The sequence below is a fragment of the Equus quagga genome, chromosome 15 (genome assembly GCF_021613505.1).
Source record: "Equus quagga isolate Etosha38 chromosome 15, UCLA_HA_Equagga_1.0, whole genome shotgun sequence".
NCBI lineage: Eukaryota > Metazoa > Chordata > Mammalia > Perissodactyla > Equidae > Equus > Equus quagga.
Window position 1 is genome coordinate 35,981,997 of NC_060281.1, and position 15,609 is coordinate 35,997,605.

Consider the following 15,609-nt stretch of genomic DNA (forward strand, 5'->3'; position numbering starts at 1 on the left):
GATGGTTTACATTTCCATTTATATACTATTTATTCCAGAGCCATCTTGTCTACCACCTTAGTTGGGGATTTCCACATCTTTATGGTTAAATAACCAGTGATCCCAAGACAAAAATGTTCCTTTCAGCACCCAAGTCCTCAATCACCTTACACTCTCACATCCTTTGATAAAATTCATCAGATGCGCCTTCTAGAACTGTTCTAAGCATGCAGTCAAACCCAGCTGGCTTTAAACTAGCCAGGTGTGCGCATCTCACACTGCAAACTTGAAATGTCAGTTGAGTTTCATTTACAACTCTACTTTTTTTTTTTTTTGCTTTTTTGCTGAGGAATATTTTGCCTTGAGCTACCATCTGTTGCCAATCTTCCTCTTTTTCAATGTGAGCTGCTGCCACAACAAGGCCACTGACAGACAAGTGATGAAGGTCCATGCCCTGGAACCAAACCTGAGTAACTGAAGTGGAGTGCACTGATCTTAACCACTATGTCACCAGGGTTGGCCTTCAAACTCTATTTTTAATTCCTCCTTTTATTTACCATGGATAGCATTTCTCCTGTTTTTCTCTTTTTGTCAAATCCTCATTTTTCCCAAGTTCTGCCCAAAGCATGCAGGATTTCCCCTAAATTATAAAGCTAATTATTATAGAAATGTTAATATGAGTATTTTTTTCTAACGTTGATCTGAATCAATTCATTTTTTGTTTGAGCAGTCATTCAATAAATATTTATTGTTCACTAGATAGCACTAGACCTCAAGGAAAACAATCATAGTTCCTCTACTGAAGAAATACTCTAGTTCCTGCAGGTAATGACCCTTAAACTCAGACACTTAGGTTGTTATTTACAGTTAGTCATGTAAGGACATAGAGGAGGCAAGATTTTAGGCAACAGAGAAAGGATTACAAAGTGTAGCTTTTCAAAGAATACAAGTAAGTTAATATGCTTAAAATACTCAAACACATGCAAAATGAGGCTGGAGATGCTCGCCAAATAGTTTGGACTTTATCCAGTAAGCAAAGAAAAATAATTAAAGTATAGAAGGGAACAGTGGCAGTAGAAAATAACTACAAACGTAAGTACAGCATTTGGCTGTAATATAATAATCTCCTGTTCACTAAATGAGACATTTCAAATAAATGAGAAAAGGAAAGGCTTTAAATATATGGTCTTTAAAATGTTGGCTTTTTCAAAAAAAGTTAGCAATTCAAGACACTAAAAAACAAATGAAAGCAATTATATCACTAGTACAGGTGACTTTTAAAAATTTCTAAACCTGTATACACCATTGCCATCTCTTGTTAAATATGCAATAAGCATTTCAAACTCAACATATCCAAACACCAAACACCTGATCTCCCTTCTCCGCAAGCCCTCTTCTAAAGCTAGCTATTTTAATGAATATATTCACCTCTTGTTTAGGTATGCAAATCAAATACCATGAGCCATAACTTACACCATCCCCTCCATAATTTTCCATATCAAAACCATTAACAAGACATATTAATAATTTCTCTTTTGTACCTTCAGTCTCTCCATTTCTTTCCATCTTCACATTCCTAGTATCATCATCTTTTACTTAGGCCTACCTTATTACCCAATCCATCTTTGTGCACTCCTCCCAACATTCTGCAATACACATTATAAAATACAACCAGAGTGATCATTTCAAATGGAAATACAATTGTTTCACTCTCCTCATCTGCACTATAGATCATCAGTGGCTTTCTGTTGCTTACCAGATAAAGATAAATGCAGTCATACACCGCATAATGACGTTTTGGTCAGTGACAGACCGCGTATACGTTGGTGGTCCCATATGATTATAATGGAGCTGAAAAATTGCTATTTCCTAATTATGCCTTCACCATCATAACGCCACATAACTGAAGAAGAGACAAGAGAAAAGGAAACTGCAGGAGAAGAAAAGAAGTACCCTCAAGAAAATTCACAGTGAAAGGCTTAGCAGAAGCTTTTGCAGACCTCTACAAGCTCCTTCAAAAGTTTGAAAATATGGACCCCACCCTTGAAATATTTTCATTAATGAAGAAGAATGCGCATTGTGCATTATCTGCTTACAAGTAAATCTATGGTAAAAAAAAGAAACCAAACAAACCACCGTGGACATATTTCTGAAAAGAATGACATCTCCTCAAGAACAGCCTCAGGCTTGTCCTTCAGGAACTATTCCAGAAAAAGACATTATTATCACAGGAGATGACAGCTCCATGCATGTTGTTGCCCCTGGAGACCTCCTAGTGGGACAGGATGTGGAGGCAGAAGACAGTGATATTGATGATCCCGAACCTGCGTAAGCCTAGGCTAATGTGTGTATGTGTCTTAGTTTTTAACAAAAAAGTTTAAAAATTAAAAATAGAAAAAAGCTTATAGAATATGTATATAAAGAAAGAAAATTTTTTTGTACAGCTGTACAATACGTTTGTGCTTTAAGCTAAGTGTTATTACAAAAGAGTCAAAGTGTTTTGAAAAATTAAAAAATTTAGGGGCCGGACCTGTGGCCTAGTGATTAAGTTCACGCGGTCCGCTTGGGCAGCCCAGGATTTTGCGCTTCCGATCCTGGGCGCGGACCCGGCACCTCTCGTCAGGCCATGCTGAGGCTTCACCCCACGTGCCACAGCTGGAAGGACCCACAACTAAAAGTATACAACTGTGTACCGGGGGGCTTTGGGGAGAAAAAGGAGGAATAAAATCTTTTAAAAAAATTAAAATGTTTGTAAAGTAAAAAATTACAGTAAGTTAAGGTTAATTTATTATTGAAAAAGAAATTTTTTTATAAATTTAGTACAGCCTAAGTGTACAGCGTTTCTAAAGCCTACAGTAGTGTGCAGTAATGTCCTAGGCTTTCACATTCTCTCACCACTCACTCACTGATTCACCCGGAGCAACTTGCAATCCTATAAGCTCCATTCACGGTAAGTGCCCTATACAGGTGTACCATTTTATATTTTAGACCATATTTTATACTATATTTTTACTTTTCTATGTTTATATATATTTGAATACACAATTACCATTGTGTTACAATTGCCTGCAGTATTCAGTACAGTCACATGCTGTACAGGTTTGTAGCCTAGGAGTAAAAGACTATACCATAAAGCCTAGGTGTGTGGTAGGTTACACTATCTAGGTTGGTTTAAGTACACTGTATGATGTTTTACACAATGACAACATTACTTAAGGGCGCATTTCTCAGAATATATCCCATTGTTAAACACTGCATGACTATTCACTTGGCAGTCATACAGCCCTGATCCTTGCACTTATCATATTTCCTTAAATCCCATGACATTTAAGCATACTTATTCTTCTACCTGGGATACTCTTCCCATCCATCTTCACCTGGTTACTAATTGTTCAGGCCGCATCATAAATTTAGAGAATCTTTTTTGGTCTCCCTGATTCAGTGAAATACCCACAAATTTACATGCTCATCAGGTACCTCTCATTTATGGCATTTCCACTTTTAAGTGATCATTTGGTAAATGTCTGTATCTACTATTAGACTGTGAGCTCCTGGGCACAGGGACAAAGTATGTTTTTGCTCACCAAAGGATTCATAGCACTTAGTTTATGGAGGCAGAAAAATAAAACACCAAGTTATCAAAACTATGAATAATTTTAACTAATATGCAAATTTTCACTAACTCTCTGAAAAGGATTTTAAGAGATGTGAAACTCTGCAGCTAGGCACAGGGCTCGTATGAAATTTCACAGTTAGATATAATCTTAAATTCTCAAAGTCCAAAGAAATTGTGTTTTTCTATAAAAATGAAAATCTGAGTATCACATATGGTTATTAACAAGCTTTTCTCTTTTAAAAATAATAAAGTACATTGCAAACCGTTTATGGAAAAGAACTCATCCTTAAATTTACGACATTCAAAGTTCACTATAGTTGGCATACTATTTATTCCTCTTTTCTGTTAATGGAGTTTTATAATCATTTTTACGTATTTTTTATTATATTCTGAGAATATATCCTGCTCTCTCTTCTTTAAAACATAGTTTAAGTAGCTGTAAATTGAATTTCACCATGCAGGTATGTTAAAAAGCATTTAACTATTTTTCTGTTGTTGAACATTCAAATTCCTTGTTTTGATTATTATAAGTACCACTGCAAAAAATTCTGCACTTATGAACCTGTGACCATATATGTCAGTTTATTTTCTTAGAAATGATAAGACCTAAGAGTTAACAGATACTGACAAATTTCACTACATAAATTTCATAGCATTCCATTTTTCCACTAGCATTGTATATAATAATTGAGAATATTTGCTCCATGACCTTTTGCTAACCCTGGGAATTTTCATCTTTTGAGACATTTGTCAATTTCAAAGGCAGACATATTATCAAGTTCTTATTTTTTTATTTCCTTGAGTATTTTGGAAGTAGTATATTTTTCACACATGGTATAAACTAGCGATGGTCATATATCTCTGATTCCCTGTCTTCTTCTAGACAGATGATAGATTGAACTTCTCTATCCTGTTAAATGTAGGCCTGTCTTTTTAATTTGCTTTGCCAGGAAAATGTGAGCAGAAATGATGTGGGTCACTTCTTGATGACTTTAATATCTAGAGTATACTCTGCCATGACCTGTTTCCCTCTGTCAACCAAAACAAGCGATGTTCCAGGGAGAGTTCTCAATCTGCCTGAATTCTAGATTGTGGACAATATGTAGAACTCCAAACTTTGCTGGACAAGTAGCATGAATGAGAAGTAAACTTTCGTTATTTAAAGTGACTAAGATTTTTGAGGCTCTTATTACTTTGTTATAATGTAGGATTTCCTAACTAATTATAGAAATTGGTACCAGTAGTGGAATTCTGACGTTAAGAAAAAAGAATTAAAATAGGAGACATTGTCATAAAGTTCAGGCGGCATATGGTCAAGACATTGGTATTAGAGATCGGAACCATAGTGATCCATGTTATACAGTAGGAAAATATTTGGTAAAAGTGTCACCTGCAATAATTTGGAAGGCAGATAATGAACCCAATAACTGTAACTCTAGATGAAGAAGTTGGAAAACGTAAGTATTTGCTGCTGTTATATATATTTGACAAGATATTACAAAAAATATAAACTCAGAAAAAACTTTGTTTTCAAGTGGAAACAAAATAGCAAGACTAAAAATTCAAAAACATGATAGATTAAAAAGAAAAATTATTTTTCTAGTTCCAGGAAGTAATATATAAAATTGAAGACATTCTTTGTGCAACAAAGGCCAATTAAAATTTAATCACTAGTGATAAGAATTGATTTAATAATGGAGCAAATAAGCTTTCCCAATTCATAGCTGTAACTCTTCACAACAACTGCCCAGTAGTTTTCAGATTTCTACAGACCTGTGACATCTGTGTATCTCTAAATTTTATCTTTCTGAACAGCAGTGTTTTTATCAGTCATCTTCTTCCAGTTCTACCTATTAAATTTTGAGCATATGGAAAACAGATAACTTGTGTATTTAGTTCACAGATCTCTGAGCCAAGAGAATTCAAGTACAGACTAATGAAGAGATTGATATATATACCACATCTTCTTTATCCATTCATCAGTCAACGGGCACTTGGGTTACTTCCACATCTTGGCTCTTATAAATAATGCTGTGATAAACATAGTGATGCATAACTCTCTTGAATCATTGATTTCATGTTCGTTGGATAAATACTCAGCAGTGGGATAGCTGGATTATACAGTATTTCTAATATTAACTTTTTGAGAAATCGCTACTGTTTTCCATAGTGACTTCACTAGTTTGCTTTCCCAACAGCAGTGTATGAGGGTTCTCTTTTCTCCACATCCCCTCCAATACTTGTTATTTCTTGTCTTGTTAATTATAGTCATTCTGATAGGTTTGAGGTTATATCTCGTAGTTTTGATTCGCATTTCCCTAATAATTAGTGATGTCGAATATGTTTTCACCTGCCTGTTGGCCATCTGTATATCTTTTTGGAAAAATATCTGTTCAGAGACTCTGCACATTTTTTGATCAGGTTTTTCATTTTTTTGTTGTTGAGTTGTATGAGTTCTTTAAATATTTTGTAAACTAATCCCTTGTTGGATATATGATTTGTAAATATTTTCTCCCAGTTGGTGTGTTATCATTTCATTTTCTTCATGGATTCCCTTGCCTTACAGAAGCTTTTTAATCTAATACAGTCCCGTTTGTTTATTGTTTCTTTTGTTTTCCTTGCCTGAATATACAAGGTAATCAAGAAAATACTGCTAAGACCAATGTCAAAGAGTGTAAAGCCTAAATTTTCTTCTAAGAGTTTTAAGATTTCAGGTCTTACATTTAAGTCTTTAATACATCTTGAACTAATTTTGGTATATGGTGTAAGATAATGGTCTACTTTCATTCTTTTGCATTTGGCTGTCAAGGTTTCTCAGTACTATCTATGGAAGAGAGTTTCATTTCATCATTGTATGCTCTTGACTTCTTTGTCAAAGATTAGCTGTCAAAAATTAGATGTGTACTCATTTCTGGGCTCTCAATTCTGTTCCATGGGTCTGTGTGTCTGTTTTTCTGCCAATACCTTCCTGTTTTGATTACTATACCTTTGCAGTATAATTTAAATTCAGGGATTGTGATACCTCCAGTGTTGTTCTTTTTTCTCAGGATTGTTTGGGCTATTCAAGGTCTTTTGCTGTTCCACGTAAATTTTAGGCTCCTTTATTCTATTTCTGTGAAGAATGTCATTGGGATTCTGACTGAGATTGCATTGAATTTGTAGATTGCTTTATGTAATATGGACATTTTAACTATGTTTATTCTTCCAATCCACAAGTATGGAATATCTTTCCATTTCTTTATGTCTTCTTTGATTCCTTTCAATAATTTCTTGTGGTTTTCAGTGTATAGTTTTTTCACCTCCTTGGTTAAATTTATTCCTAGATATTTTGTTCTTTTTGCTGCAATTGCAAATGGGATTGTATTCTTGACTTCTCTTTCTTCTAGTTCATTATTAGTGTATAGAAATGCAATTAATTTTTTATGTTGATTTTGTATCCTGCAAATTCACCGCAATTGTTCATTATTTCTAATAGATTTTTGGTGGATTCTTTAGGGTTTTTTTATTTATAAAATCATATCTTCCACAAATAGTGAGAATTTAACTTCTTCCATTCTTATGTAGATCTCTTTTATTTCTTTTTCTTGCCTAATTGCTCTTGCTAAAACTTCCAGTACTATGTTGAATAAGAGTGGCAAGGGTGGGCACCCTTGTCTTGTTCCTGTTCTCAGAGGAATGGCTTTCAGTTATTCTCTGTTGAGAATGATGTTGACTGTGGGTTTGTCATATATGGCCTTTATTATAATGAGATACTTTTCTTCACATCTATTGAGATGATCATGTGATTTTTACTCCTAATTTTTTAATGTGATGTATCACATTGATGTATTTGGTGATGCTGAACCATCCCTGCATCCCTGGAGAAATTCCACTTGATTGTGGTGTATGATCATTTTAACGTATTGTTGTATTCAATTTGCTAATATTTTCTTGAGGATGTTGCACATATGCTCATCAGAAATATTAGCATGTAATTCTCCTTTTTTGTGTTGTCCTTGTCTGGTTTTTGTATCAGGAAAATGTTGGCGTCATAAAATGAGTTGCATAGTGTCCCATCATCTTCAATTCTTCAGAATAGTTTAAGAAAGATGGGAATTAAATCATCTTTTACATTTGGTAGACTTCACCAGAGAAGCCATCTGGTCCTGGGCTTTTGTTTTTTGGGAGGTTTTGATTACTGTTTCAATCTCTTTTTTCATGGCTGGTCTATTCAGATTCTCTATTTCTTCTTGATTGACTTTTGAGAGGTGATATGAGTCTAAGAATTTATCCACTTCTAGGTTATCTAGTTTGTTGGCATATACCTTTTTGTAGTATTGTCTCATAATTCTTTGTATTTCTGTGGTGTCCATTGTAATTTCTCATCTTTCATTTCTGATTTTATTAATTTAAGTCTTTTCTCTTTTTTTCTTGGTGGATATGGCTAAGAGTTTGTCAATTTTCTGTTCTCATAGAATTAGCTCTTAGTTTCACTGATACTTTCTGTTCTGTTTTGTCTCTATCTCATTTATTTCTGCTCTGATTTTTATTATTTCCTTCCTTCTACTGACTTTTGGCTTTGTTTACTCTTTTTTTTCTAGTTAGTTAAGTATAGTGTATTCTTTATTTGAGATTTTTCTTGTTTGTTGAAGTAGGCCTGTATTGCTGTAAATTTCCTTCTTAGTACCACTTTTGCTACATCCAATAAGTTTTGGTATGTTATGTTTTCATTTTCATTTGTCTCTAGGTATTTTAGGATTTCTTCTTTCATTTCTTCATTGACTCAATAGTTGTTCAGTAGCATTTTGCTTAATCTCCTCATATTTGTTACTTTACCAGGTTTTTTCTTATAGTTGATTGTTAATTTCATAGCATTGTTGTTGGAAAATATGCTTGATATGATTTCAATCTTCCTACATTTATTGAGGCTTGCTTTGTTTCCCAACATATGGTCTATCTTTGAGAATGTTCCATGTGCTAAATGTATAAGAGATTTCAATTCACAGTGTGGAAAGCACTAACATACATCATACTGTATTTTTAAGTATTGATGCCTTTAATGACCTTCTATCACCAGGTTGTGCATTCAATTATTGTTTGTCTTGTTCTTCAACTACCAAACTTTTTTCAAGGAATAATTTCCTTTCAGTTGCATGTTTTTTTCTAAGACAAAAGTTTTATGTTGGTAAATTCATTTTAGGATTTGAGGCATAGGCCTATGGAGAAGCACTATGTCTTGTTGTTTCTATGCAAACCAGACCAATCCAGATGGAGCACAATGACTTCTGAACTTACCCAAATTAGCTCATAAATTTGACCAGAGCATGGCCAGCGCCAGCAGACTATAGATGAAAGAAATGAATACATCTGGTAAATCAGTATGGGTGGTTATTGAGAATGATTCCTCCATTTTACTCTTTTCTCTAATATAAGAGTAATAATGAATTTCCCTTTACTTAATCACTATTCTATAAAAATTTGCTATATTGCCTTTCTTAAGTAAAATATAGAGATTTGTTAGTCTTTCTTTTAGATGCACTATAAAATAATAATTTTGGCATGTAGACGCATAATTTTTATGCTTGCAAGTATCAAATCACTTCACTGGAGTTACATCACAGAGAAAATACCTTCATAATTTACTTTATTTCAGTGAATAAAGTGACCATAAAGAAAATTTAGTGCTGAAATACAAGTCTTCACTTTGCCTTGAATCCACCAACAAGATCAACAACAGTCATGAATGCAAGCAATTCAAGCTCTCCAAAGGTTTTCATTCTCTTGGATTTCTCTGACCATCCCTGGTTGGAAATGCCACTCTTCATAATGGTGCTTGTTGCTTACATCTGCACACTAGTGGGAAACATCTCAATTACTGAGGTATCCATGGTGGATCTTCATCTTGACAGCCCTATGTACTTCTCCTTTCCAACCTCTACTTCCTGGACCTGTGTTTTACTACAACCACCATCCTTCAACTACTGCTGAACCTCTGTGGCTCAAATAAGTCTATCAGCTATAGAGGCTGTGTGATCCAGTTTTATATGTTTCACTTCCTGGGGCCCCCCAAATACATGTTCTTAGTTGTGATGCCAGTGGATCATTACATGGCCATCCGGAAGCCCTGGAAGTCCCCAGCTATCATGCATCAGTGACTCTGCATCCTCCTAGTGGTCATGGCTTGGTTAAGCAGTTTGGCTACCTCCTTGCTTCAGTCATCCCTCACCATCTGGCTGCCACTCTGTGGTGACAAGATAGATGACTTCCTGTGTGAAGTCCTAGTGATGATCAAGATGTCATGTGTTGATACCACATTCAATATAGCTATGCTCTCCATTGCGGGGACTTTCTAGTCCCTGTTTCCCTTGTCATATATCCTTATCTCCTATGAATTTATTGTAGTTACAGTGCTCAGAATAGGGCCCTCAGAGGGAAAGAAGAAGGCCTTTAACACATGCGGTTCTCATGTGATTGTTGAATCTTCCCTCTATGGGCCAGTAATTAGCGTGTGTGTGCAGCCTTCTGCTGCTAACTCCCAGGACAAGAACAAACTCACGTTCCTGTCCTACAGTTTGGTGACTCCTATGCTTTACCTTTTTACCTATACATTGAGAAACAAGGACATAAAATGGGCAAAGAAGAGGCTTCTTGTCAGAATGCACCATTGGGGAAGAGACTAAACATAGCTATTTTTATACTCCACATAGCACTCAGAAGATCCCCCGCTTTAAAATTACTTCTTAATTGAACCTCCTCCAAAACTACTAGCATTCTTTTGTACCTATCCTATCTGTATATCTGTTCATTTAACACACTGTTGATCATTTCAAAGTGTTAAGCCTAATCCTCAGTTTTTCTGCAATTCGTATTGAGTGATCACCATGTCATTAAGTTCCTCTGTATCCATCTAAACATTCTACTATACAAATCTAAAAAGTGAGCAATAAGTAAATGCTTATTGACTGACGCATTCACTGTTGACCAAGGGAAAAAAATCAAACCTTATCATTTTATGTTATATTTTTTAAAAATTATACAAGTAATATAGATTGCAGTTTACCTTCCTGTTATTATGTACATGATTTAAGGATTAATCTTTCATTTGCTAATCAACTCTTTTTATGAATTACCAGCAACACCGAATGGCTTGATACCTCATATTCTATAACCAACCATCTCAACCACACATTCAATATCTGATGCTTTATAAATAAGATAATTCAAAAGTAATATCTGACAATTTCTTTCCTATAGGTATCAGTGAGAAATCCTTCCTTTTGAGGCATTTGACTGAAGTAACTATCTTTAGGTTCCCCGAGAGAAAAGAGAAAAATTGTAATAAAACATTTCCACAGAGAACTCTGTCCCAAGGAACTTATTCAGCTAACTCATTTGGGATACCATAAATGGCCTGTTTGAAAATAATGCCCAGGAGTCTCAGGAATATAATACAAATAGCACACCCACAAAACATTCTTGATGTTACTGTCTTCCTAACCCATGCTTTTTTCTCTTTGGCAGCATTGTATCAAATGCAAAACTCACATTTCCGAAGGTAATTCTTAAATACTCATCTGTGTACTGCAGTTTCTCTATCCTTCTCTGAAAGTTTGAAAACTTCAAGTGTATTCCTTCATAATTCCTTTTTATTGAATATTTATCAAAATAAGGTGAGTAGAAAGACTTTGTTTTAAAGGCCACACGTTCTTAGAGGAAGTGGTATGTGTGTACATCATAGTACCTTATATACATAGGAAAAGCAGAGAGCATTTCATTTCTGGGAGCATTTTCTAAATTTTAGAAATACCTAGTTGAGTGGCTGTACAAAGCAACTAGATTTTTCTTTGTAATCAGTCTCTCTGTCTCTCATTTAAACCAATTTAAAACAAATTTAAAAGCATTTAAATTTCATTGAACACTCTGACAGATGTTAGATACCTGAATAAAGTGATGTCTTCATTCAATCATGTAAACTTTTTAAATATATGATCAAAATTTGAAGGATTGACATGCCCACAATTTTTATCCAGATATTTCGATGTCAGATAAAAAAATTTTGTTTTGTATGCTTTTTCCTACATATTAAGCTAAAAAGCACTCTAAATATAAATAAAATACAATGTGATGAAAATGATGTATAAATAAGATAGACTAGCATAAAAATGTGACTGGAGATACAAAGGAGGTGTCAAAAGGAATACATAGAGTCTGGCACTTTATTAAATGACTTTAAACATTTGTGGATAAATAGAACCCTATGTAGTGAAATAGTGATGAAAAATCACTAGAAGTAGATCAAAAAGTAGGTTAAAAAAGTCAGAGATTCTAGGAGCTAAAAGTAATGAAATACCATGAGAATGACATGGAAAATATTTAGAGATGTAAGCTAGAATATAGAGTTTAAATATACTTCATGATTAAATCACATTAAGATACGTGTTGTGGAATCTCCAGGGAAATATCCAGAGAAATGGAGGAGCCTCTTAGGTGATCACCATTCACAAATAAAACCACTCTTACTAAGGTGAATAACATGAAAGAAATTGAAAATAATTCAAATTTAATAAAATTGCTGAAAGCATAATTGACTGAATGCTGTCATTAGAGTTAGATAGATCAGAATCTTTAGAATATTTATTTTAACTAATAAATTAATTCATACCTTTTTTTCATATTCCACCTTCTACAACATAGAATTTTCTACCTGAAAAAGAACTTAGGCCAAGATATGTTTCTAAATTCAGTATACTCATATAACATCAAGTCAAACAAGGTGTAGGGGACACACTCATTCAGGAAACATCCCTACATCCCGATTTCTTTGGAATCTTGAAACTGAATGTACAGTCTTATTACGTTACTATCTCATCTAAGGAATTGATTGCTTTTTGATCTTTAGAATCTCTCCAGTCATTAGCAGCGAATAGGAATGAATGATTAACAATATCCCAAGAAAAGGAAACTAAAATTTCCTTTGTAACAGGATTTGGGGACGGGTACTAAATGATTTAACGTGTAGCAAATACGTACTGTAGTGTTTGGTACACAGGATTCCTTAAGGATTAGTTGGAATTATTGTTATTGTTTTATTATTCTACCACACATTTCTCACCTAAGGGTAGTGTGTAATCAAAGGGAAACATTTACATCTTAGCTCTGAATAGCTTTGTGTGACACCTCACAGGGTGGCTTTGAGGACTTAATGAAACAGAGAACGCCAAAACTGTGCTTTATAACCTTACGAATATAATCTGTTGCCTTTAAACTGCTAATTGACTGAGAAGTTAACTCAAGATTTTGTCACTAGGAAACACTACCTTAACTTCCTGTCTGAATATCCCTCATCTAACAAATGATTGTACATTTCATAAAACACACTTCATCACTAAAGTAAAAGTATAATCAAAAACGCCTCATTACCTAATTAATCTTTCTCAAATATTGTTTTAATTAGTTAGTTGATTTTGTTATTACAATGTGCCTTTTAGCTAAAATAAGAAAAAAGGAAAAAAAAGGAATATACCCTGAATATGTAAAAATCATATGAAAAAGTCTCTGGTCCTGAATTGAAATATCAACTTTTCCCTGACACCAGTTCTCTCTAGTTAAAAGACGTAATTAGTGGCCGGCCCTGTGTTCAAGTGGTTAAGTTCCCAAAGCAGAGGCTTTGGATGCTCAGGGTTTCTCTGGTTCTGATCCTGAGTGCAGACATGGCACCACTCATCAGGCCATGCTGAGGCGACGTCCCACATGCCACAATCATAGGCACTCACACCTAGCATATACAACTATGTACTGGGGGGCTTTGGGGAGAAGAAGAAGAAAAAAAGATGTAATTATAGCTACATACAATCAAGTGAATCATTGATAACTGTTCAAACTCATATAAAAATATATAAAATATATATAATATAATATATAAAATATATAAATACAAGCCCACTCAATAAAGGAAAATCCCTACAACACAAATTAAAACTTAACATGAAAAAATAAAATGCCTAATTTGAACGAAATAGTTATGCAAGAAAAAATACATCCCAAAACAAATTCTTGACTATGGGAAAGCGTTTGTCATAGTGCAACTCTCCTGTTTTATGCTTCAGGAAAATGACGTGAAAGTGTTTAAATTTCTTGCTCAATTCCATAATACAAAGATGGACTTGTTTCAAATCAGCCTTCTGACTCCTCTTGGAGATGATATGATTATTCAATTAAAATAATATAATTGTATCTGGAAAAGATTATTTTCATGATTCTTATAGCTCCAGGTTTTCTCCTCCTCCTCCTTCTACTATGGATGCTCAACACTTTTACCTTCTTGATATTTCAGTAACGCCTTGTAGCAGTGCTTCTGAAAATCAGCCATCTGATTCCTGGGCCTCATGCCACATCTACACTATCAGCTACCTGGAGATAGGAACCAATAAACTGCATTTTAACAGCCTCCTCAGCTGATTTTTATGCAAGCCATGACTTATAAACCATTGCTTTCAAGTTTCCTAAACGAAGTCATTTCTACTTGTCATTTAATCCTCACCATATTATTGTTATCCTTATTGTTATTGCTATGCTTATTGTTATCCTTATTATACAGAAGAGGAAGTTCAGTACCAGAATGGTTAGGTTACTTGTTTAAAGCAATTTGCTTTATTTTGTAGTATCATAAGGGAAGTAAGGTCACCTGGTGTCAGATCCCTTTTATCATTTCCCCCACAACTTACTGTAACCTATATTCTATGACTGGATGGCCAATGCATAGTTATGTTTTGTCATTTCTATAACTCTTTCTACCTTTCCCGCCACTTCCCTACTATAGGTTAAACAAATTGAAGATTATGGCACTAATTAACAAAAGCCATCCTGAAGAGTTTATTCTACTGGGCTTTGCTGACCGTCCTTGGCTAGAGCTTCCTCTATTCGTTATTCTTCTTATAACATACCCCACGGCCATGATGGGAAACATAGCCATCATTCTGGTGTCCAAGCTAGACCCCCGTCTGCACAGCCCCATGTATTTCTTCCTCACTAACCTCTCCTTTTTGGACATGTGCTATACCATGAGCATTGTCCCTCAGATGCTGTTTAACCTGGGAAGCGCTAAGAAGACAATAAGCTATATGGGGTGTGCAGCTCAACTTTATTTCTTCCACACAATGGGGGGCACAGAATGTCTGCTTCTGGCTATCATGTCTTTTGATCGCTATGTGGCCATCTGCAAGCCTCTACACTACACCCTCGTCATGAATCAGAACATCCGTATCCTATCAGTGTCCACTGTATGGCTGTGTGGTATGATCTACGCTGTCTCAGAGGCCACTGTTACATTACAGTTGCCACTGTGTGGTCTCAATACCCTGGATCACTTGTTGTGTGAGATTCCTGTTCTGATAAAGACTGCCTGTGGTGAAAAGGGTGCTAATGAGCTCACACTCTCAGTGGTATGCATTTTTATGTTAGCGGTTCCGCTATGCTTAATTATTGCTTCTTACACTTGTATTGGACATGCTGTATTTAAAATGAAATCATCTGAGGGAAGGAAAAAAAGCTTTGGGACCTGTTCTTCCCATCTCATTGTCGTTTTCTTATTTTACGGCCCGGGCATTAGCATGTACCTTCAGCCCCCCTCCTCCATCTCAAGGGACCAGCCCAAGTTCATGGCTCTCTTCTATGGAGTGGTGACTCCTACACTCAACCCTTTCATCTACACCCTGCGGAATAAGGATGTAAAGGGGGCACTAGGCAAACTGGTGAGAAGCATTTTCACTTCCAAGTGGTAGTTGGTAGACATCAAATGAAATTACTTAACATTTAGAGTAGGTTTACAGGGTTTCTCTAATAACTCATTCTTCTCTCGTATTTTCCTAAATTTAATATTAAACATTCTTGTTGCAAAATAAGTCATGCTTCTGATATTCCTTACAATGGTGTTAGGTAAGGATGACACTTGGCTAATAGGCACCAGTAAGGGCACTCAGTTTGTGAAAATGTATTTATAATAGTTCTATACTGGTTGGTAGATACTGAAATAGTAA

General features: G+C 35.1%; 1 protein-coding gene and 1 pseudogene across 1 annotated transcript; both read left to right on the plus strand.

The window, feature by feature from the left end:
• Window positions 1–9,313: 9,313 nt before the first annotated feature.
• Window positions 9,314–10,254, plus strand: LOC124226361 (olfactory receptor 2B6-like; annotated as a pseudogene).
• Window positions 10,255–14,412: 4,158 nt separating this feature from the next.
• Window positions 14,413–15,354, plus strand: LOC124227076 (olfactory receptor 2B6-like). Its single transcript, XM_046640983.1, has one exon. The coding sequence runs from the start codon at window positions 14,413–14,415 to the stop codon at window positions 15,352–15,354; it is 942 nt and encodes a 313-aa protein (XP_046496939.1).
• Window positions 15,355–15,609: the final 255 nt, after the last annotated feature.

Coding starts and splice junctions, on each gene's coding strand:
- LOC124227076 (XM_046640983.1), top strand. CDS start 14,413: ATGGCACTAATTAACAAAAGCCATCCTGAAGAGTTTATTCTACTGGGC.